This window comes from Poecilia reticulata, chromosome 19, assembly GCF_904066995.2.
Source record: "Poecilia reticulata chromosome 19, P_reticulata-male-v2, whole genome shotgun sequence".
In the NCBI taxonomy this organism is placed as follows: domain Eukaryota; kingdom Metazoa; phylum Chordata; class Actinopteri; order Cyprinodontiformes; family Poeciliidae; genus Poecilia; species Poecilia reticulata.
The window spans coordinates 25,651,918-25,674,607 of record NC_088848.1 but is presented as its reverse complement, the minus strand read 5'-3'; the positions used below and the strand labels follow the sequence as shown (position 1 = coordinate 25,674,607).

The 22,690-nt window shown below is 41.6% G+C and overlaps 1 protein-coding gene across 2 annotated transcripts in view; it reads right to left on the bottom strand.

Annotated features, from left to right (window-relative positions):
• Nucleotides 1–625: 625 nt before the first annotated feature.
• The window catches only part of cabcoco1 (ciliary associated calcium binding coiled-coil 1), a 32,387-nt gene continuing 10,322 nt past the window's right edge, over nt 626–22,690 (bottom strand). The window contains exons 3-6 of one of the 2 annotated variants that reach the window (XM_017310921.2): nt 19,039–19,208; nt 18,758–18,902; nt 806–878; nt 626–733 (exon numbers count right to left, since the gene is read on the bottom strand). In XM_017310921.2, the coding sequence (XP_017166410.1) occupies nt 653–733; nt 806–878; nt 18,758–18,902; nt 19,039–19,208 (469 nt within the window). In that variant the 3' untranslated portion in view covers nt 626–652. The remainder of the gene's footprint in view (nt 734–805; nt 879–18,757; nt 18,903–19,038; nt 19,209–22,690) is intronic. The other variant, XM_081600334.1, reaches the window with a different exon arrangement.

The window sequence follows — 22,690 nt, the reverse complement described above, 5'->3', positions numbered from 1 at the left end:
GTACCGGTCCGTTGTGGTGAAGAGAGAGCTGAGTCGATCTACGTTCCCACCCTCATCTATGGTCATGAGCTTTGGGTCATGACCGAAAGAACGAGATCACGGATACAAGCGGCTGAAATGGGTTTCCTCCGCAGGGTGGCTGGGCTCTCCCTTAGAGATAGGGTGAGAAGCTCAGTCATCCGGGAGGGACTCAGAGTAGAACCCCTGCTCCTCCACGTCGAGAGGAGCCAGTTGAGGCTCGGGCATCTGGTCAGGATGCCTCCTGGACGCCTCCCTGGTGAGGTGTTCCGGGCACGTCCCACCGGGAGGAGTCCTCGGGGAAGACCCAGGACACGCTGGAGGGACTATGTCTCTCGGCTGGCCTGGGAACGCCTTGGGATTCCTTCAGAGGAGCTGGAAGAAGTGGCTGGGGAGAGGGAAGTCTAGGCCTCCCTTCTGAAGCTGCTGCCCCCGCAACCCAACCCCGGATAAGCGGAAGAAAATGGATGGATGGATGGATGGATGGAGGATCATCAAGGATAAACGGGGCAGGAGCTCAAGTCCCCTTCAACACCCCCCCTACCCCCCCCCCCCCCCCGCACATGCCTGGCGTTGGTGTACAGGGTCAAAAACGACACTTTTCGTGCAATGTTATATGAAATTTAAAATTTATTTACTTAAAGTTGAAGTAGGTGGAAATACTTTCCTCCAGTGAGGTATGAGCATCTTGACAGCCAAATCTCTGAATGGTTCTCTGAAACAGAGCGTGTTGACATGTCAATAGAAGGGGACATACAGTAGATACAGACACCAGAAACGGTCTCACCTCCATTCCTGTCAGATGCTCCTCTGTGGATTTCATGAAGAGAAGTTCATATAGTTTGTATTTCAGAATAAGACTGCACAAAAATATTTACAGAATCAATTTTAGACAGACAAACATAGTATAACACAATGCACTGCTGTAAAACAGCAATTATAGCCCCTATTTATTCTACATATAAGGGGGAAAGATTTGATCAATTTGAGTAAACAAACACAAACGGCAACAATTTGGAGATTGTTAGAAAGTATCAATTGTTATCAGTCCAGTTGAACTGATACCGGCCAGTTAAAAACTATCTAACATCGACCGATACCAATCTGCCATTATATCATTTCATTTTCCATCAGACACCTTAAAATTTGTTTGAGGATCTGATAGAAAAAAAGAGTAAAACCAGGGGACTCTATAAGGATGCAAATACATTGTTGAAGCACTAAACTGAATTAAATGGAAGATGACTTGAAAAAGATCAGATGTTAAAGAGGAAATGCCTTTGAAATGGGTGTTTTAACAATACAGTGACTGCAAAAACTAATAAGGAGATCCATCGGTCAAGACCACGTACTGTACGTGTGTAGGATTATATAGTAGACTGCCTCAGTCATTGTTGACTCATGGTTGCTAAAAACTTTACAAGACCGACTAATTTTAGTGACATAGTGGGTGTAAAATATTGAATTAAATGTTGTGCTTACATTATTGGCTTCATTTTTAGTCTTACATTTAACTTTATGACACGTAAAATTCCAAGATGATTGCCCATATTGTCTCCAAGTGTATTCTGGGTAAAACTTGTCACCAGCCATCCACCAATGTCATCATCAGTCACTAGGCAACAGATGGCAAACTAGAGGGAGCATTTTCACGGACTAAGTTATTATGAGTGGAGCTCCATGGAGCAGCAAAGTGAAAAGGATGGAAAAAATAGCACAAGGAAAAGCCAAAAACTGGACGCATATTTTGTTCGTCTTCTTGGAGATGAACTGAACTTTTTTGTTGGCAGCGATTCAGGCCTGCCAAAATTGCCAGCACAGTCAGAGAGTCGGTGTTCTGTCAGATCGTCATACTCTTAACACAAACTGATGGCTATATCTGTTGCACAAGTATATGCTGTCATTACCATATGATTTCATTTAATCAGCAACATATAATCATAATGTTAATACACTTTGTTATTAACAGCTGTATGACATCCTGACTCAGCAGTTAACTAGTCAGACCATCATCAAGAAAACGGGGGGCAGGTTTTTCGTGGGCGTGTGTTGTAGTTGACTGCAGCTTTAGCTAAACTCTGCTTTAAATACACTTCAAAACCACGACAATGCATGTACATCTATCTAGCAATCATTGGAAACAATTTATTGACTTATTTTGTCGTAACTTATCACATATGCAGAACTGACAACTCCTCTGAAGGTTGGACTTCTCAATGCGCATACGTAGGCATGCGTACTCACTGCATGTATGCTATTCTGACAGCGTATGATGATCTGATAGAACACTTGGCTACTTACAGGTAGCAACTCTAACATTATTCATTCACAATGTGTGAGTTAATTGTAGACTGACTGTTATATGCTTCTCCATTAGCCAGTGTTCGCACAAATAATAACCACTCAGCATATTTTCACCTAGGCCAGGGGTGTCAAACTCCAATCCTCAAGGCCCACTGTCCTGCAGTTTTTAGATGTGCCACAGGTACAAAGCATTGGAATTAAATGGCTTAATTACCTCCTTTTTGTGTAGATAAGTTCTCCAGAACCCTGCTAATGACCTAATTATTATATTATATTCAAGTGTGGTGCAGCAGAGGCACATCTAAAAGTTGCAGGGCAGTGGCCCTCCAGGACTGGGGTTTGACACCTGTGACCTAGGCCATGGAACCCGCCATGACTGTCCACTCTCCCCTCATTTGTTTGCTATTGGTATAGAACCTTTAGCTGCAGCCCTTAGATCCAGGCCCATGCATGGCATCACAAGAGGTGGTCTAGAGTCTAGACCAGTGTTTCTCAACCTTTTTCAGCCCAGCGCCCCCCCAGCCTTTATCCAGGCTGGGGGGTTTCCCCACAAGGGTGTTCTTCTAAGTAGCCTACCGAAGAATTTGTAGGCTACTTTGCACTGACTATTATTTTATTATTATTTTTTTAACAGCTTTATTTCTGTTCATTTTCAAATGCATGACAAACAATTATATTTAGTACATTGTTAAGCGACAGTGGGTGAAGATCAAACACAATATCAAAATCTCAAAATAACCTGACCACTATTCAACACAATTGGTCATGCCTATTAAAGTGTCAAACAAATCAATCATTATTTATTCTTTTTTTCTCCCCCACCCACCCATCCACCCCAAACCCCCCTACCCCCTACATCTCTCACTTATAGGATAATACAGGTCCAATTAATATGATTACACATCCATAGTACTGCCAGCTTATGTTTGAGCTAATCCAAAAAAAAAAAAAAAAGTCATTCCGCATCCCGGTCAATTATGTCTATAGACAGTAACATTTCCATGAAGGGGCCCCATATTGCCCCAAATGCTGCTTGTTTTCCTCTCACGTTGTAAAGAATCTTTTCCGGTTTACAGTAAGACACCAACTCATCAATCCATTGTCTTATTGATGGCGATTTTTCAGATTTCCAATTTTTCAAAATACATTTTTTTGCTGCTGTGCTTGCAAGAAGAATGAAGTATTTCTTATAATAATTTATTCTAATAGCTGTTAAATCTCCTAAAATCCACACCTTGGGTTCTTGTTCAATCTGATATCCCACCACTCTTGATGTGATCTCAGTCATATGTTTCAGAAAGCTTCCTATTTTTGGACAATACCATAGCATATGTAGAAGGTCCCCATCAGTCACCTTGCATCTCTGACATTTGGGAGAAATTTTATTGTCCATCTTATTCAATCTATACGGAGTGTAATATGTCCTATGGAATATATTAAATTGAGTTTGCCTGTGGTTTGTAGAAATCAACATGGTTTGTGATTGTTCTAATAATCGACTCCAATCTTCTTCCTCATAAACACATCCAATTTCCATTTCCCATTTTTGCTTTTTAGCTGCCTGATGTATTGGTAGTGTTCCATTAAGTATACCGTATATAGAAGACATTAATCCTTTTGTTGAACTGTCTAGTTTGTGACATAAATATGATTCGAGGCAGGTTTCAACTGGGATTGTTGGAAATGTCTCACAAGATTTCTCTTTAATCCAGTCTCTGATCTGTAAAAATTTTAAAAAATTGTTTTTAGGAAGATCAAATTTCTCACTCAATTGTTGAAAGTTAGCTAGCGTGTCATTAATATACAGGTCAGCTACTGTTCGAATTTTCTTATTTCTCCAACCCTGCAATGTTGAATCAGCAATATGATTTGAAAGATTAGGGTTTCCCCACAAGGGTGTTCTTCTAAGAAAATTAATGTTAATATCTAAAAGTGAGTGTGACTTCTGCCAGGCAGTAAATGTGTTCAGAATTATTGTGTTGCCAAGCTTTTCCTATCGCCTATGAATGGAATGTCCTTTAAGGGCACATGCTTCATCTCATGTTGCTCTATTGAGACCCATCTGGCTTCGCTTTTTTCTGCATGTAGCCATATCCAAATTGGTCTGTACTGAGAGGCGATGTAGTAATTACTGAAATTTGGAAGATTCAGTCCTCCCCTTGAATACTGAGCCTGCAATGAAGTTATCTTGACCCTGGGGTTCTTCTTTTGCCATATGAAGGAATTCATAATTTTGTTAAGCTCTGAAAAACTTTTTGGGAACAGTTATTGGAAGGCATTGAAACAGATATATATATTTAGGCAAAGTATTCATTTTAATGGTATTGATTCTGCCTATGAGCGATAAAGGCAGATCCATCCATCTTTGAAAATCAAGTTTAGTTTTTTCCATTAACTTTGTATAGTTTTGTCTAAATATGTAATCTTCCGATTTACCCACTTTGATACCCAGGTATTTAAAGCCGTTGTTACACCATTTTAATGGGTTAGTAAGAGTTTTAATATTATCATCCTGCACATTTAAGGGTAGGATCTCACTTTTGGTGTAATTTAATTTGTATCCTGAGGCTACACTGTATGCTTTAAGACATTCTAAAAGAGGGGGGATTGAGCTGTATGGTTTGGTTATATATAACAAAAGGTCATCTGCGTATAATGAGAGTTTATGCTCATTTGCACCAAATTTGATTCCAGTTATTGAAGCGTTGGATCGGATAGCGGCAGCTAGAGGTTCAATTGCAAGTGCAAAGAGTAGAGGGGAGCTGGGACAGCCCTGTCTACAACCTCTAGATAAGGAAAATGCCGTAGATAAAACATTATTGGTTAATACATTAGCTTTTGGATTATTAAATAGTGTTTTAATATATTGAGTAAATTTCTTTCCAAAACCCATAGCTTCTAAAGTTTGAAATAGAAAGTTTGGTTCAATCCTATCAAATGCTTTGTTAGCGTCCATAGAGATTATCAGCATAGGAATTTGTTTTTTTTTAGCTGTGTTCATTATATGGATCAGCCGTCGTACATTATCTGCTCCATGTCTATTTTTAACAAATCCGGTTTGATCAGCATGTATCAATTTTGGTATTACACTCTCGAGTCTAAGAGATATTAATTTAGATAGTATCTTATAGTCAGTATTTAGGAGACTGAGGGGCCTGTATGAATCACATTTCTTTTTATCCTTGTCTGGCTTTGGAAGTAGAATAATTGTTGCAGTTTCCAATGAGTCTGGCAATTTTTTATTTTCCAAGGCTTCTTTAATCATGTTTGTGAGAGGAGTAATCAATTGTTTTGAAAAGGTTTTATAATATTCGACAGGGAATCCGTCTGGCCCAGGAGTCTTATTGTTTTGTAAAGAGTTCAAAGCTTGAAGTACTTCCGCTTCTGCTATATCTGCCTCAAGGGATTCTCTGTCCTGTTCTTGTAAAGTGTGAAGCATATCTCTTTTAATAAATTCTTCTACCTCATTATCCATATTGTCTTGTTCTGTTTTATACAATTTTTCATAAAATTGTTTGAATTCTGCATTAATCATAATTGGATTGTCAAGAACCCTGCCATCATCTGATTCTATAGTTTGTATAAACCTTGCTGTGGCTTCCTTCCTAATTTGCCATGCCAAGAGTTTGCTTGTTTTATTCCCAAATTCATAATAGTGATATCTAGTTCTGGCCATGTTTGCTTCTTCTTTCTTAGTACATAGATTGTCATATTGCATCTTTGTTTTAATTAATGTGTTAAGGTGCTCCTCCTTTTTTGTAGCGATATACTCCTGCTCTAACTTCTTAATGTCACTTTCCAATTTAATCAGCATCTCTCTATTTTTTTTACCCTTATAACAGCCATATGACAAAATATGCCCTCTCATAAAAGCTTTGAGGGCCTCCCATATATTGGCATGTGTTGAGGTATTATAATTGGCTTCTAAAAATATTTCAATATTATTGGTCATATATGCAACAAATTCGGGGTCCCTCAACATATAATTTTTAAATCTCCATCTATAACTTGTTTGCCGATTGTCGATCTTCCAGGCGAGTTTAATAGGGTTATGGTCCGAGAATGTGGCTGCAAGATAAGTGCATGTTGTCACTTTGGGAATCATCTCTTGAGACATTAGGAACATATCAATTCTAGAATGTGTATTGTGTGTTGCTGAAAAACAAGAAAAATCTTTCTGATATGCGTGTTGGTTGCGCCATATATCGATAATGCCTAATTCCATCATACCCTGCTTTAATGCCACTGCAGCCTTTGATAATGAAGTTGTTTTAGGAGATGATCGATCAAGAATTGGATCCAGAACCAAGTTAAAGTCTCCACCTATAATGCACTGGCCTTTTATTGTGGCCAGTTTCATGATCAAATTATCAAAGAATAGTGGGTCGTCATAATTAGGACCATATATATTTATCAGTGTAATTTTTTCTCTATTTATTTCACAATCCACCAGTAAGAATCTGCCATTTTTATCCTTCTCAACCGAGTTTAATTTAAAGTTCAAGTGTTTTCTTATAAGTAACGCAACACCTCTTGCTTTTGATGAATACGATGAATAAAAAACATTCCCCACCCAATCTGCACGCAGTTTTAAATGTTCCATGTCTGTAAGATGACTTTCTTGAATAAATGCAATATCTGTTTTCTGCCTCTTTAGATATGTCAGCATTTTCTTCCTTTTGATCGGAGAATTAATACCCCTAATATTCCATGAGATACATGTTAAATGATCCATTGGTTAAGCTCTTTGCATCGATGTCTGGCCAAAATGATGGTTCCAGATTTCCATCTGGGACATACCTGATTATGTACCATATTTGCATTGGTGGTTAATTTGGACTTTTGTCTAAGTAAGCGTTTCAGTTTCATTGAGAGATTGTAGATTCCCCGAAATACACACACAAAAACCCCCCTCCCCCCCAAACTCTGTCTCCTAAAGATCCCATAACAGAGTAACAACAGGTAGGAAATTCTCCTAAACAACCTTTACACCTCTGGCGACTCCAGCAACTTGATTAAATTGACTACTTATGATCTTCTAAATATATATCCAAAAATTACCACTAACATATTATGGCTTATCCAATAATAGGTGGATTCACAAGGAACTGAAGGATCATCCATGCAACGACAATGATAACAAAAAATCTTAATACTTAACGTCCTTAATATCTTGAACAACGTGAGACATCAACCTTTTCATTAATGCCCAATTATAATAAGCACCACAGTCATTTCCACCGCTGGCAATTTACTCACTTGGCAGTTCTGTCAGGAATTTTTGAGCTTCGGTAGGAGTAGAGAAAAACTTAGTAGATCCCATGTGTTTTATTCGAAGCTGAGCTGGTAAATCAGCGCATAATCCATCTCTTTTTCTCGCAGAATCCGTTTCACGTCACGAAAACCATCTCTTACGTTGTAGCTCAGCGCTGTAATCCGGGTAGAACGCGATTTTCTTATTTTGGAACATCATCTCACCCTTACTTCTAGCCAACCGAAGAATTTTTTCTTTATCTCTGTAATTTAGGAGCTTGGCGATAATGGGACGAGGTCTGTCTGATCTTTTACCGATGCGGTGTGCTCTTTCCAGGATGATAGGCGAAGAGAAATTCTCGGCTCCCAGAATCTGAGGTATAGCTTTCTCCAGCAATCCTACCGCGTCTTGACCTTCAGCTTGCTCTGGTATGTTTAAGATTCTGATGTTCGACCTTCTGCTGCGATTTTCCAGCTCGTCCATTTTATCTTTGACTCCTGTTAAGAGCTTTTCCATTTTTCCGACACGGTCACGTGTTTCTTTAATGTCGTCCTCATTTGCGCCTACACGTGATTCAATCTCCTCCACCTGTTCTGCCAATGTAGATAAGGATGTCTCGATTTTCGTTAGGGTTGCTTGTATGTCGGTTGTTTTCTTGTCAATGTGCGTGGCGAGCTCTTCCTTAGTTTCCTGGATAGCCTGCAAAAGCGTGGAAAGCGTTGTCTCTTTTTCTTTTTCTCCGTCCGCCATGTTTTTTTGTGGTTGTAGTGTGTCGGGAGGTCTGAGCCGTGGTTTTCTTTCGCTTTTCTTGTCGATAATTATAACTTGCCATACATAAATATCACCAGTGTCCTCAATATTCATATATAAACAGAAGTCACACGAAAAATTTCAGGATAAATGAGCTACTGGAGTTCGCCACCGAGAGCTCACGGAAGCACGTCCACTTCGCTCCTCTGCATCCCCCGCTCTCATTATTTTATTATTAATATTACTATCACTATTGTAGATGTTTTGATTTTTATGCTTTTTTCTGTATTTATCGTCACAAATAATTTCCCAGAGAACAAAAAAGCCATGGGAATAGAAATTATTTTCACAGGTGTCTACAAAAAATTTAATGAACATTCAAGTTAAAATTGGTAGGCCTAACAGCAGCCAATCAGAGTGGAAAAATATTCTTGTTCTTTGCCATTTTCTAGTTGTTAAATATTCCACAAAATGACCAGATAAAAGATGAACAACATGCCAGTTTAAACGTTGAACTAATTGCAAACCAACTGAGCTCTGCAACAGTAAAACATGGATAGAACTGTAACTACATTAATCATAACTCTTCTTCTCTTCAGTGTTTGTCAGTTTCTGGTGGTGCAGCTCTGTGCTGCCTTCAGGAGAATGGGACATCAGAGTTTCATCCATAAAATTTCACCCACATGGCATTTATTGTTCAAACCAGAGCTTTCAGTGGAAAAACTAAAGTTCCAGATCCTTTTAATGCCATAGAAATATGAGACAGAAACATGGATTATGTCTTTATATAGACCTGTCTATTGATTTATAGATTAATCATTTTACTGGACAGAAATTACAAAGAACAGATCTGGTTCTTAATCAAATACTAATGAGAAAAAATCTTGCCATAACAGTTTATTCCTCTGTATTTACTTTAATTTCTTAGTTTATTCTTGCATTTTGTTCTTCATTCATTTCCATTTAGTTTCCTTTGATTAGTATCGTCTTTTCTTGGTTTATTGCTATGTCCACTTTAGTTTCTTTTCTGTTGCTACATTTATTTTATCGTTTATTGACCATCAGTAATCTTCACTCATCACCTGCTGCGCCGCCTAATCGTCATGTGTTTCACATCATGTGTTGATTTTTCACTGTTTAACGTCGGATTCTCTGTTTTTATGCCATAATTCACATCTAGTTCGTCGCTCCGTTTTATGTCCCGTTTCTCCAGTTTCAGAGGTTTGCACAATGTGCGCGTCTATTTTTTTTAACCCGCTAAAGTGCAAGGTGGTCGTTAAGCGTATTGATGGGGAAATGGCAGACTGACATAAACCTTTTAAAACAATGGAAACAATTTTGGTATTCTGATTATTGAAATTTCAAAGTGCTGTGGTACCGTTCTATCACACCGTTTCATACCGGACTTACAGCGCCGGTGTTTCTCACTGTTTATTCTGTTTTTAATTATGTAAAGCACTTTGAAATGCCTTGCTGCTGAAATGTGCTATACAAATAAAATGTGATTGATTGATTGATTGATTGATTGCATTTAAGGTGTAAAGTTTACCTTCGACCAAACACCCCCCTTTTGTGAAAAATTCCGCCAGCGCCCCCTGCCGTCCTCTGAACGCCCCCTGGGGGGTGGTACCACCCACGTTGAGAACCGCTAGTCTAGACCATAAAATCTTATATGCCTTTTACTCTTTCTCTCAGACCCAGAGACCTCCATGCTCCCGGTGTAAGACCTGCTTGAAAAGTTTGGATAAATATCTGAATATAAACTGAACTTTATAAAAGTTATTTCCAATGAATGATGCAGTTACAGCTTACCCACTCACTAGTTTACCATTTAAGATCTCTCTGCAAGGATTTAAGTACCTGGGAATCCATGTAACTAAGAATTACTCACAACTTTTTAAAATAAATTCTACTCCCTTCCTTGGCCAACTGACTTGGGACTTACAGTGCTGGTCCATGCTGCCACTTTCTTTAACAGGCAGGGGCAGTTGTATCAAGATGAATGTTTTGCCGAAATTCTTGTACCTTTTTCAGTGTTTACCAGGGTTTATTCCAAAACTTTTTTAGAACACTCAATGCTTCAGTTTTTCAGTTCATATGGAACCAGAAACCTCCTAGAACACAAAAGAGTATCCTACAGAAAAGTAAGGAAATGGGAGGACTTGCCACATCAAATTTCTTATGCTACTATTAGCATGTATATATATATATATATATATCTCAGTGAAGTGCGGTCATGGGAGGCACGGAAAAATAATATAAAATCATTTATATTGCTATTTTCATGTACTATAAAGTATCTATTTTTTACTTAGCTTAACCAATTCTGATGAGTTTTTCTTCAAAATCGCTGGATTTTTGCATTTTCCCATGCAAATGCTCAGAAGCGAAGCCAGGTGAGGCTCAGCAGCAGCTGAGCCTCACCTGGGATTGATCAACCTCTCGCTCACTGCACTGGCTGCCATTATATGACAGCATGTTCGTCCTGTCTGTACGCCGGCAATAAAATGCCTAAGAAACATTTAATATATGGACTGATTTTCCATAATTTCGCTTATGTATATAATGTACAGTGTTTTTTGTCACTAACTGTGTTTGTACCGTGTTTTGTGTGCGGAGGAGCGATAAGAAATGGCAGAGAACAGACTCGAGGTGAGGCAGGCAGTTCTTTTGCCTCACCGCTGGGGGCGCTCCGTAGGTCCAATGACATGGATGGTGTCTAAGTCATAAGTCAGTGCCTAACCAGCAATGAACCTCACCGCACGTCACTGATATATATATATATATATATATATAAAATTATATTCCTCTCCTTGGGCTGCCACCTTATCGTGGTGGAGGGGTTTGAGTGTCCCAATGATCCTAGGAGCTTTGCTGTTCTGACGGGTTCTGACTGTTGTCTGTGCTTACGGGCCGAACAACAGTTCAGATTACTCACCCTTCTTGGAGTCCTTAGAGGGTATACTGGGTAGTGCCCCTTCTGGGGACTCCCTTGTTCTACAGGGGGACTTCAACGCTCACGTGGGCAATGACAGTGAGACCTGGGGAGGCGTGGTTGGGAGGAACGGCTCCCCCGATCTGAACCCAAGTGGTGTTCTGTTGTTTGACTTCTGTGCTCGTCACGGATTGTCCATCACAAACACCATGTTCAGGCATAAAGGCGTCCATATGAGCACTTGGCACCAGGACGCCCTAGGCCGCAGTTCGATGATTGACTTTGTCATCGTCTCATCGGATCTGCGGCCGTATGTCTTGGACACTCGAGTGAAGAGAGGTGCGGAGCTGTCCACTGACCACTACCTGGTGGTGAGTTGGCTCCGGTGGTGGTGGAGGAAGCCGGTCAGACCTGGAAGGCCCAAACGTGCAGTGAGGGTCTGCTGAGAACGTCAGGCAGAGTCCCCTGTGAGACGGAGCTTCAACTCTCATCTCCGGCAGAACTTCGAGCACGTCCAGGGGGAGGTGGGGGACATTGAGTCTGAGTGGACCATGTTCCGTGCCTCCATTGCCGAGGCGGCTTATCGGAGCTGCGGCCGCAAGGTTGTTGGTGGCAACCCTCGAACCCGTTGGTGGACACCTTTGGTGAGGGATGCTGTCAAGCTGAAGAAGGAGTTCTATCGGGCCTTTTTGGCCTGTCCGGCTCCAGAAGCAGCTGATGGGCACCGGCGAGCGAAGCGGCATGCGGCTCGGGTTGTAGCTGAGGCAAAAACTCGGGACATAGGAGGATTGGAGAGGCCATGGAGAAAGACTTCTGTACGGCTTTGAGGCGATTCTGGTCCACCATCCAGCGTCTCAGGAGGGGGAAGCAGTGCAGCACCAACACTGTTTATAGTGGGGATGGTGTGCTGCTGACTTCAACTCGGGACGTTGTGGGCCGGTGGGCGGAATACTTCTAAGACCTCCTCAATCCCACCAACATGCCTTCTGTTGAGGAAGCTGAGCCCTGGGACTCTGGGTTGGGCTCTCTGCGGACGAGGTCGCCGAGGTGGTCGAGAAGCTCCTCGGTGGCAGGGCCCCGGGGGTGGATGAGATCCACCCGGAGTTCCTTAAGGCTCTGGATGTTGTAGGGTTGTGTTGGCTCACATGACTCTTCAATATTGCATGGACATCGGGGGCAGTTCCCCTGGATTGGCAGACTGGGGTGGTGGTCCCCCTGTTAAAAAGGGGGACTGGAGGGTGTGCTCCAATTGCAGGGGGGTCACACTCTTAAGCCTCCCTGGTAAGGTCTATTCAGGGGTCCTGGAGAGGAGGGTCCGTTGGATAGTCAAATCTCGGATTCAGGAAGAGCAGTGTGGATTTCGTCCTGGTCATGGAACACTGGACCAGCTCTACACCCTCAGCAGGGTCCTGGAGGGTTCATGGGAGTTGGTCTAACTGGTCTACATGTGTTTTGTGGACATGGAGAAGGCGGTCGACCGTGTCCCTAGGGGGGCCTTGTACGGGGTTCTCTGGGAGTATGGGGTACCGGGCCCTTTGATACGGGCTGTCAGGTCCTTGTATGACCGGTGTCAGAGTCTAGTCTGCATTGCCGGCAGTAAGTTGGGCTCGTTTCCGGAGAGAGTTGGACTCCGCCAAGGCAGCCCTTTGTCACCGATTCTGTTCATTACTTTCATGGACATAATTTCTAGGTGCAGCCGAGGTGTTGAGGGGATCCGTTTTGGTGGCCTTAGGATCGCATCTCTGCTTTTTGCGGGTGATGTGGTCCTGTTGGCTTCATCAGATCATTATCTGCAGCTCTTGCTGGAGCGGTTCGCGGCCGAGTGTGAAGTGGCCAGGATGAGGCTCAGTGCCTCCAAATCCGAGGCCATGGTCTTGAGCCGGAAAAGGGTAGAGTGCCTTCTCCGGGTCGGGGGGGTCGTCCTGCCTCAAGTGGAGGAGTTTAAGTATCTGGGGATCTTGCTCACGAATGAGGGAAAAAGGGAGCGGAGATCGGCAGGTGGATTGGGGCAGTGTCTGCCATGAAGCGGGCGCTGTACCGGTCCGTCGTGGTGAAGAGAGAGCTGAGTCAAAACGAGAAGCTCTCGATTTACCGGTCGATCTACGTTCTCACCCTCATCTATGGTCATGAGCTTTGGGTCATGACCAAAAGAACGAGATCACGGATAAAAGCAGCCGAAATGGGTTTCCTCCGCAGGGTGGCTGGGCTCTACCTTAGAGATGGGGTGAGAAGCTCGGTCATCTGGGAGGGACTCAGAGTAGAGCCGCTGCTCCTCCACATCGAGAGGAGCCAGTTGAGGTGGCTCGGGCATCTGGTCAGGCATCTCTCCCTGATGAGGTGTTCCGGGCAGGTCCCACCGGGAGAAGGCCTCGGGGAAGACCCAGGTCACGCTGCAGGGACTATGTCCCTCGGCTGGCCTGGGGACGCCTTGGGATTCCCCCGCAGGAGCTGGAAGAAGTGGCTGGGGAGAGGGAAGTCTGGGCCTCCCTTCTGAAGCTGCTGTGAGTCAAACGATGACTGGGGCAGCCTACTATATAAGTACTCGGGGACCACTTCTTTAAAATTACACACATTGGTAAAACAAATCGCGTCCCGTATCGGATCAATACGTGACGCTACATTTAACAGCACGGCACATTTAAAGTATGGCACCTTTATGTACTTTTTCTGGACAGGTGGCAACCCTAGTCACATTGAGTGTCAAAGACATAGCATTGTCCAAAAATGGTAACCAGAATATTGAAAATGTGGTTTTAGAGGTTTTGAGTCGATCTCGGCAGGTGACTAACTGATCGCCGCCAGGACGCCGAGACCAGCACGTCCTCTTCTGACAGGCTTATCAAAAATATTCACTAAGATCCTAAACGTTTGTTGCTTCATTAAAACAAGAATAATTATTAAAAAAAATCAACGAAACATGTTAAAATTTAAAATCTAAGTAATTATTGTATCAACAAGGTGTTGCGCAATTCAGTGCGTTTCGGTTCCATTAACAAAAAAAAAAGTTAAAAAAAAGGCGACTCAAAGACCGACTGAGAGCAGAGCAGGAGTTTAAATTAGCTACTCAACCACCGCTGTGTTCATGAGAGGCTTATTAATAATCGAGAAATAAATATCAAGCCTGGAAACCTGATATCGTAACGTCCTGTTGTGTTTTTAAAGTAATCTCTGCTCGGCTTGCGGGGCGCAGGCGGTTGCCACGGCAATGGGTGTGCTTATACGACAGTGTGTTCACACTGCAGCCTGAACTGACCCAATTCCGATTGTTTTGCCAGGGTCGTTCACACTGCCAGTAAATGCGACCTGTATGCGTTCTGCAGTGTGAACGGGCAAATGACCTGAAAGTGTCCCGCATACGTACTAGAGGGCGCAATAGCGTCAGCGTTTTACCAACTGCCATAAGAAGAAGTGCTCAGTGTTTGCGGAAGTAAACATGGAGGCTAACGGTGGAGCTTAGCTTACATATTTGAAGTTGTTGTTCGACCGGAGCAACATATTAACAACTTAATCCTCATATAGTCCACCATGGTTGTTGTTTTTCTTCCCGCTTGTGCGTATCAGGACACAGAATAGTGAGATTTGTTGAGAATCAGTGACGTTCAGTTCGGATGAATGCGGCCTGAACGTTAAGTCGTATTTGAATCGGATACGTACCGGATATGGGTCACATTCGAAAAAGAATCTGACCTGTGCTGTTCACACTGTCATGAAAAGATCGGATACAGGTCGCATTACGTCAAAAAAATTGGAATTGGGTTACTTCAGGCTGCAGTGTGAACGCACCCAAAGAGACAGAGTAAAAAGAGTGGTTTTGAGTTGATCGTCTTTTCGGATTGTTTTACCTTTGTTTACCTTTGCTGTGGCTCATCACAGCCGCTGCAGTTTATGAACGTTCAAATAAACGACAAACTTGGACTAATTACCTCGTTCGTTTGTGAGCATACATCACAACAAACATCAAATAGGACAAATATATTTCATTAAGTTTTAACAAATTCTACTGTGATAATTATGTAAAATTAAATTAATTATATCCTGACTTCAGAACCAAATTTTAGATCTACCATGACTGACTGACACCTACTGGTGTCAGGTTTGCAACCAGCTTCTGACTGAGAAACCAGTGACCTCCTCCCAGTGTCAGAATCTCACTGAGGAAGAAACTGGATTAGGTTTTCTGTCACTTTATTATTTCTGCTATAACTGATGTATATTTACATATAAAATAAGTCAATAGAGTTTAATTTGAAATTTTTGTCTTTGTGTCATGAGGTAGATCTCAGGTGGCTGGTGAGAGAAAAAGTAGGTCTTGCTCTCAAAAGGTTTGCGCACCTCTGACTTAATATATAAGTAGGTAGAAATAATGCATATCTTAAACTGAATGCTCAAAGCACCAGGGTTTTTATAGAAAAATATCCAGATTTTGGGTGTGAGGTTTTAGAGGCTCTATGTTGAAGATGGTAAGCAATAAAGACAACTCTTTTCCGTTTTTTCTATCTGCTCCGTCTCTCTGCTCTCGTCTCCCACACTGAGTTGTCAGCTAGTTGTAGCACTGAGCTCCTCCTGTTTCAGAGAGTTAAGAGTTAAAGAGCTAAATATAATTGAGATATTTGCTACCTTCAATAAATGTCTATCAAACCAATAGCCAGTTTTGCTCATTTTGATTTTCAAGGCATAACAAGGCAGTTCATCATGATTCAGCCGAAGTAATGAAATAACAAACTGCAGTCTGATTTTTATTGTTAATGTGTTTCTTCCTATTGAGCAGTGAAAGTAAATAAAATGTGTTGTCATTGCTGGTGAGGCACTGACTTATGACTTAGACACCATCCATGTTATTGGACGTACGGAAATTTTGCGCATGCGTACAACGCTGATGGGCAAAAAGACTAATCTTTTACATGTTATCCATAGCCGCGTTAACTTAGTGAAACTTATAAATGTAGGTATTAATTTCGTGCTATGATCCACAGCAAAGTGATCTGTATTCTCCAAGCTACGCAGACTCGTTGCCATAGCAACTGACAACAATGCCACTTCATGTTTTAGGATTTAACACCAAAAAACATTCAAGAATTTTGCACACAGAACAGAACATTAAGTCTGTTGTTGTAGTACGTTTTAGGCTTAATGTTTTATTAACTGCTGTGGTAGATTAGCTACCGCTTCTACTTTACTGAATTATTTAAACATTAACCGTAGCCCACAAAACGCACATTTAATTAAAAAACTAAATAAAAACATCTTATTGCTGTCTTACCTTTACGTATCAATAAAATCCATGCGCCGCTAATTCTGCACAAAAATATCCGTTCATCCAAAGCCAAGTTTATCCTCGGCATGTCTGTCTCGAAGTAAAACTTTCAGCTCCGGTGTTGGTCTAACTTTAGTTATCATCTCCTGCTTCAGTTGAAAATCCAATTTAGAAAACTGTTTAAGTGTAGAAATGTGGTCTTTCATGTTGACGTCGGAAGAGAGAAGAAAACAAATGTATCGCTGTACTTTACTTATTTACTGTGTGGCTAGCTCCATGGCTAGCTCACTGTGTCTCTGCAGTTGTACAGTCACAATATCTGGGATCATGAGCGCCCCCAGCGGTGAGGCAAGAGAACTGCCTGCCTCACCTCGAGTCTGTTCTCTGCCGTTTCTGATCGCTCCTCCGCACACAAAACACGGTAAACACAGTTAGTGACAAAAAAACATTGTACGTTATATACATAAGCGAAATTATGGAAAATCAGTCCATATATTAAATGTTTCTTAGGCATTTTATTGCCGGCGTACAGACAGGATGAATATAATATAATGAATATAATATAATATAATGGCAGCCAGTGCAGTGAGCGAGAGGTTGATCAATCCCAGGTGAGGCTCAGTTCGCTGTTGCTGCTCGTTTCCCGGAAGCAAAAAGCGGCAGAAGCCTGTTGGTTCGGCTGCAGCGATGGTGATGGATTAGTTGATCCAGCTCCGCCAGAATTCAGTCTTTTTCAAAGATCCGGTAGTCACAGGCAGCGACTGCAGATCGTGTTATGCTTGGATGGTGCTCTTGGCACTGAAGGCCATGTAATAGACCAGGATGCTGGTCCAGACCCTCCCTAAACCTCCCTGGGATTTCCACCCCTGGGCATCACTTGTCATGATGTCAGTATGTTGGTTTTTTTTTGTTTGTTTCTTATATACTTCCTGTCAGATGTCAAGGTTTATTTTGACCCAAGTTATCCTCCAGTGTTCCCCGTTAATTTAGCCCTGGTGTGTCACCAGTCTCCGCTAATTAGTTATTCCCCTCACCTGTTCCCGCAAGGGTCGGGGTGCAGAACCACGAGGTGTTGGGGTTGCTGCAAAGCTCCTTGTGGGATTCTTTTATGATTTTCTGTTGGAGGTGTTTGGCCGACGGGCCAAACACCTCGTGTTGTCCCAGACGTGTTGTCCCAGAAAATCTGTGTGATCTTGTCCCAGTGGTCCTGTCCGTTGTTCCAGAGGATCTGCCTGCTCCAGCTCCGAGGGTTCCAGCCCTTGCTCTGGGATCAGAAACCATATTGGTCCTAGGACCTTGCTGGGGGCCTTCAACGAGGGGTCTCCATGGCCGTTGGCTTCGTCGCCTTTGGCCCCCAGTTTGGGAGGTGCGGAGGAATGCTGCGGCCCTCCAGTCGCCCTCCAGATGTGCTTCGGGCTCCCGGTCATGTGTGCATGGTGGTCTGCTGGACCCGCCTGGTCGGCCATCCAGCCTGGACTGTTGGCTGAATATTTAATGGCTGCCCAGTTGACTTTGGTTTTGATTTTCTGCTCCATCAAGCTCTTCCCTCCCCCTCCCCCCACCCATCACCCTCCCCTGCCCGTGGTGGGTTGTTTTTGAGTTTGTTTTCTCGCTCCCTCTGGGCATCCCTAATTTATAGGCCTTTGGGACTGGGTTTCTCTTTTCTTGAGGAGTGGGGTTATGTTTTGGAGCGTCTGGCATCCGGGGGGAGGTTTCTGTCATGTCAGGATGTTGTGGGGGTTTTTTTGTTTCTTATATGCTTCCTGCCAGATGTCAGGGTTTATGACCCAAGTTATCCTCCAGTGTTGCCCGTTAATTTAGCCTTGGTGTGTCACCCGTCTCCGCTAATTAGTTATTCCCCTCACTTGTTCCGATAAGATTTAAGTTTGAGTTGTGTTGCGGGATTCTTGTCTGGGTTTCATGTATGGATATCAGTATTGCTCCGAGTGCTGACCTGCTCATGTTCCAACTAAAGAAAATTAAAAGCAAGATGCTACGTCACTGTGTACCTTCTGGTTCATTCTCAACCTTAAAGACTTCATTCCTGACATCACTGCTCTACAGAAATAGTTTGTTAAAGTTCTGAAACTGTTGCGACTATTACTAGAAATCATACATATGGCAGTGATGTGATTAGAGCCCAAATTCTTTAAAGTTTGGTGATCAGCTGAATTATTTAATTTCCCTTTGGGATCAATAAAGTATCTTTGAATTTGAATTTGACTGGCTTGGTCAGGCTTACCTTTTTGTTACATAGCATATCAGTGCTTTGGCTTCATTATTGTTCAAAAGTGAAGTTCCATCTTCTTCAGAAGGAGCACAGTGGCAGGCAGCAGTTATGGCTTTCATGAACACCACCATATTATCCACTGAACTCATCTGTTTTTCTGGGGGAGGAAGGCAAAGCACAAATAAACTGTAAGTCTACCAGACCTTTTTCTTTCTTACAAAAAAAAGTCAATGTTAGAAGTGTGAATGCAACACAACTCATCAGCTTAAGAACCAACATTCTGCATTTCCCACCTCTTAGATTTTCCAGCAGTATATGGAGTACAGCCATGGTGAAAGAGATCTGTGTGGGGCTAAACTTGGCATCTTTAGCCCACCAGAATCCAGACAAATAGTACTGAAGGAGGACAGCCTCTCTGATACAGGTCTGGTGGTTTGTGAAACCCAGAATGTTCTCCATGTTACTACAAACAGAGAATGGATTTAGATTACACTGTAGTCGTGGTAAACAGTCAGTGATAACACTGCTAAAGCAGAATGTTGGTGTGCTAACATTCCCTACTTAATAAAATAATCTTTCAAAAACAGAACCCATCTGACAGGGAAATTTGTACCACACTCAGCACAGATGTTTCTGTTCACTGTTCCAGGCTATTGCTCATGGTAGTCTGTACATTTTTTGCCTGAGAGCTTCCTGCTTCCAGCTTGAATCTAGGTTGGTGTGGTAGACCCTGGTCTCTATCAAACGGTAAAAATCAGTTTGAAGAGTTTCAGTGAGGCTTCTGGGCTCATCATAGCACTGAAACAGCACTACTGAAAGTTATAAATGATATTCTCTTGGGTTCAGGTAATGAAGCCAAGCTAGGTGGACTTCTGTTCTGGTTTTGCTAGATCTCAGACCTGCTGTTGAAACAGTCAACCACAATATTCTCTTAAAACCAGGGACGGAGCTCCCGGCACGGGCCTAAATGGGAGGCAGAATTGGATTTCAAGGACCCAAGTTGACTCATGGTTGCAGAAAACTTTACAAGACTGACTGTACTGTAAAATATTGAATTAAATGTTGTGCTTACATTACTGGCTTTATTTTCACTCTTACATTTAATTTTATGACACGCAAATTTACAAGTTTGCGTGTCATACACCCAAACTTGTACCCAAAATACATTTTGGGTGTATTAAAACTTGTCACCAGCCGTCCTCCAACGTCATCAGTCACTTGGCTACAGATGGCAAACTAGGTAGAGCATTTTTACGAACTAAGTTAACATGAGTGGAGCTCCATGGAGCAGCAAAGTGGAAAGGATGGGGAAAAATATTCATATATTTAACTTGCCCCTGTACCTTTTATCACACTTAACAACAGATGAGTCAGCAGCAGTTCTAAACACCATGCCATATTATATATATATATATATATATATATATATATATATATATATATATATATATATATATATATATATATAACCATATAAGTTAAATAACCATATAAGTATATTAAAGCTGCAGTATAAAAAATTTTTTTTAACATATTTCTTAGAACTGTTGTGACAGTATGGTATGGTGTGAGAAAAAATTAAGCTCCCCTGCCTTCTCCCAGTATTATCTAGAAACAACCAATGAGTAGCAGGAGGCTGGTTTAACGCTGTCAATCACAATCTCATGTGGCTGCTCATCCTCCCTCTGTGCTATGGTGCAACTAGCATAGCCTGTTGTAAATGCTCAAATTAGTTAGTATTGCTACCAATGACAGCAGATAAACAGTTTTCCTGTAATAATAAGTTGTTTCTCCGACCATTAGCACATTTAGCAGTGAATGAATGAGGTGTATTAACACTAAGACCCTCCTCCTGGTTCTGATTGGTTGGTTGTTTTTGGCCTGAACGTTACATTACCTTAGCCAGCATTAATAGTTCAGGGAGCAGGTGGAGGAGATTGATCTTTTCACTGATTATCTGTCTCACAACATGGCGACAGCTTTAACAAATATAAAAAAAACATTTTTATTTTATTTCAGTTATATGCTGGAGCTTGAACAAAATACAACTACATAGGAATTTTGAGAAGTCAGGATTGCTGTGTATATTTTGTACGTTGCCTATGACTGTTGCTGGTGGGGAGAGTGTTAAGAAAATAAATTTAAAATATGCTAGTTTTAAAACTTAACCACATGTACAATATTATATAAAATTAACAGTGTTTTAAAATAAAAAAAATTGGTTCTAAATTGCCTCCATGGTCCAGAGGGCATCTCATTTGTAAGATGTTTTTATTAAATATAACACAATAAGTTGAATTAAAATAGTTTTCTATAATTTAAAACACAGTTCTTAACCTCTCTGTGGACTGAGCAGGTATCCACAGGGGGTTGTGGCTGTTTGTGTGAGTTTAACCTTTTGACCATCTTGATAAGATTTTAACAGCTGGTGTAAAACTGAATGCAACATAGAATATCTGTAAAACACATAATCTAATTTGTAATCTCTCCTAGTTGCTAACAACATGTCTTGATTGAAATAGCCTAATTATAGTTTTCAGATTAATAACTTATTCTGCCCTATTGACCTTTATGTTACAGCAGGTTGCCTGCTAGATATTTTGTATTCTCCCTTTGTCTATGTGGGAATTATAGTTCCCACACTATAATTAGCACATTTAGCAGGAGAAGTTCCAGCTTCACACTGATCTGTGAAAAGCCATAAAACATCCTGAGTTCAGGCCAGTGGAGGAGAATCTCTGCTTCCACTTTGTTTAGATAATGGTGACAACTGGTGTTTGATCTTGAGAACAAATTGCAGGGAGTTTCTAACTTTTAAGAGGGTCCGAGATAGCTTCTGGTTGGATGAGCAAAGATACGCCTTATTTAAATAAATTAAAGAAAAGAATACGCCTTTACTATAAAAATGTGTGCACATGAGGAACAAACCAGATTTGCTTTTGCAATTCTCCAAAGATGTCTTTGCTTTTTGTTTGTTGTTTCCATCTTTTGTCTTTTTCCCTCTCAGGTAGATTTATGTGTTGTTTGTGCTCTGAGTTTTCTGATGTTTTGTGGTGATAGTATGCATCTGTCTTGAATAAATGCTGATTATTGTCACGCTGTTATCTCTGTGTGATCTCAGTTTTTGCGCACAGCATTTTCTGAATCTGGGCATAAGAGAGGATACAACGAGTCAAAAAGTTTTAAAAAGGTGTTAAGAAGCAATAAGATTTTCTGTAACGTTTAAGTTCTAGAATGTGTGTATGTGATTCTTTTGTTTGTGAAATGTTTGTTACCTTTTTGGGTGTGTCCTTGTAGCGGCCATCTTGGAACCTACTAAGGAGGAGCCCCGCCTCAAACCCAGCTCTTTTATAGAAGGAGCCATGTTTGCTGGAGTTTGATTGGCTGGGCAGTTAATTGAGAAGGCGGGGACAATAGTATATATACTATACTAGTATATTGGAGACTGCTGGCTGAAGCTTAAGAGACTGAAAGGCTAAAAGACTGATGGGAAAGCTGCCATTTTGTCTTGAGTGAACTAAGCTGTGCTCAAGGAGGCCTTTATTTATGGTACAGCCAACTGTGCTGAGTTTTCCTTCCACACCACACCTCTCAGTGCAACAAATGGGTTAATAAGCTTTAAAAATTGTCCTCTCGTAATAAGAGACATTTCAGTAAGCTAAAATTGAAATGATAAATAAAAATTTAAGCAACCTATTTGCATACTGTATGCTGACTGTTGTATTTACAATTCACTAGCAGGAAATATTGTGCTAGTATCAGTATTGGACCAAAGAAAGCAAGGCAGTTGCAAGCCTTTAAAATTGTGACGTTTTGATGGGTTAGGTAGACTGAAGAAACTGTAATAGCAGCTGGGCAGGAGGAGCCTAATTAAATTTTTTGTCATGGGGCCCGAGATCCCTGGCTGTGCCCCTGCGCTGTGACACGATGTGCGTGCGGAGGAGT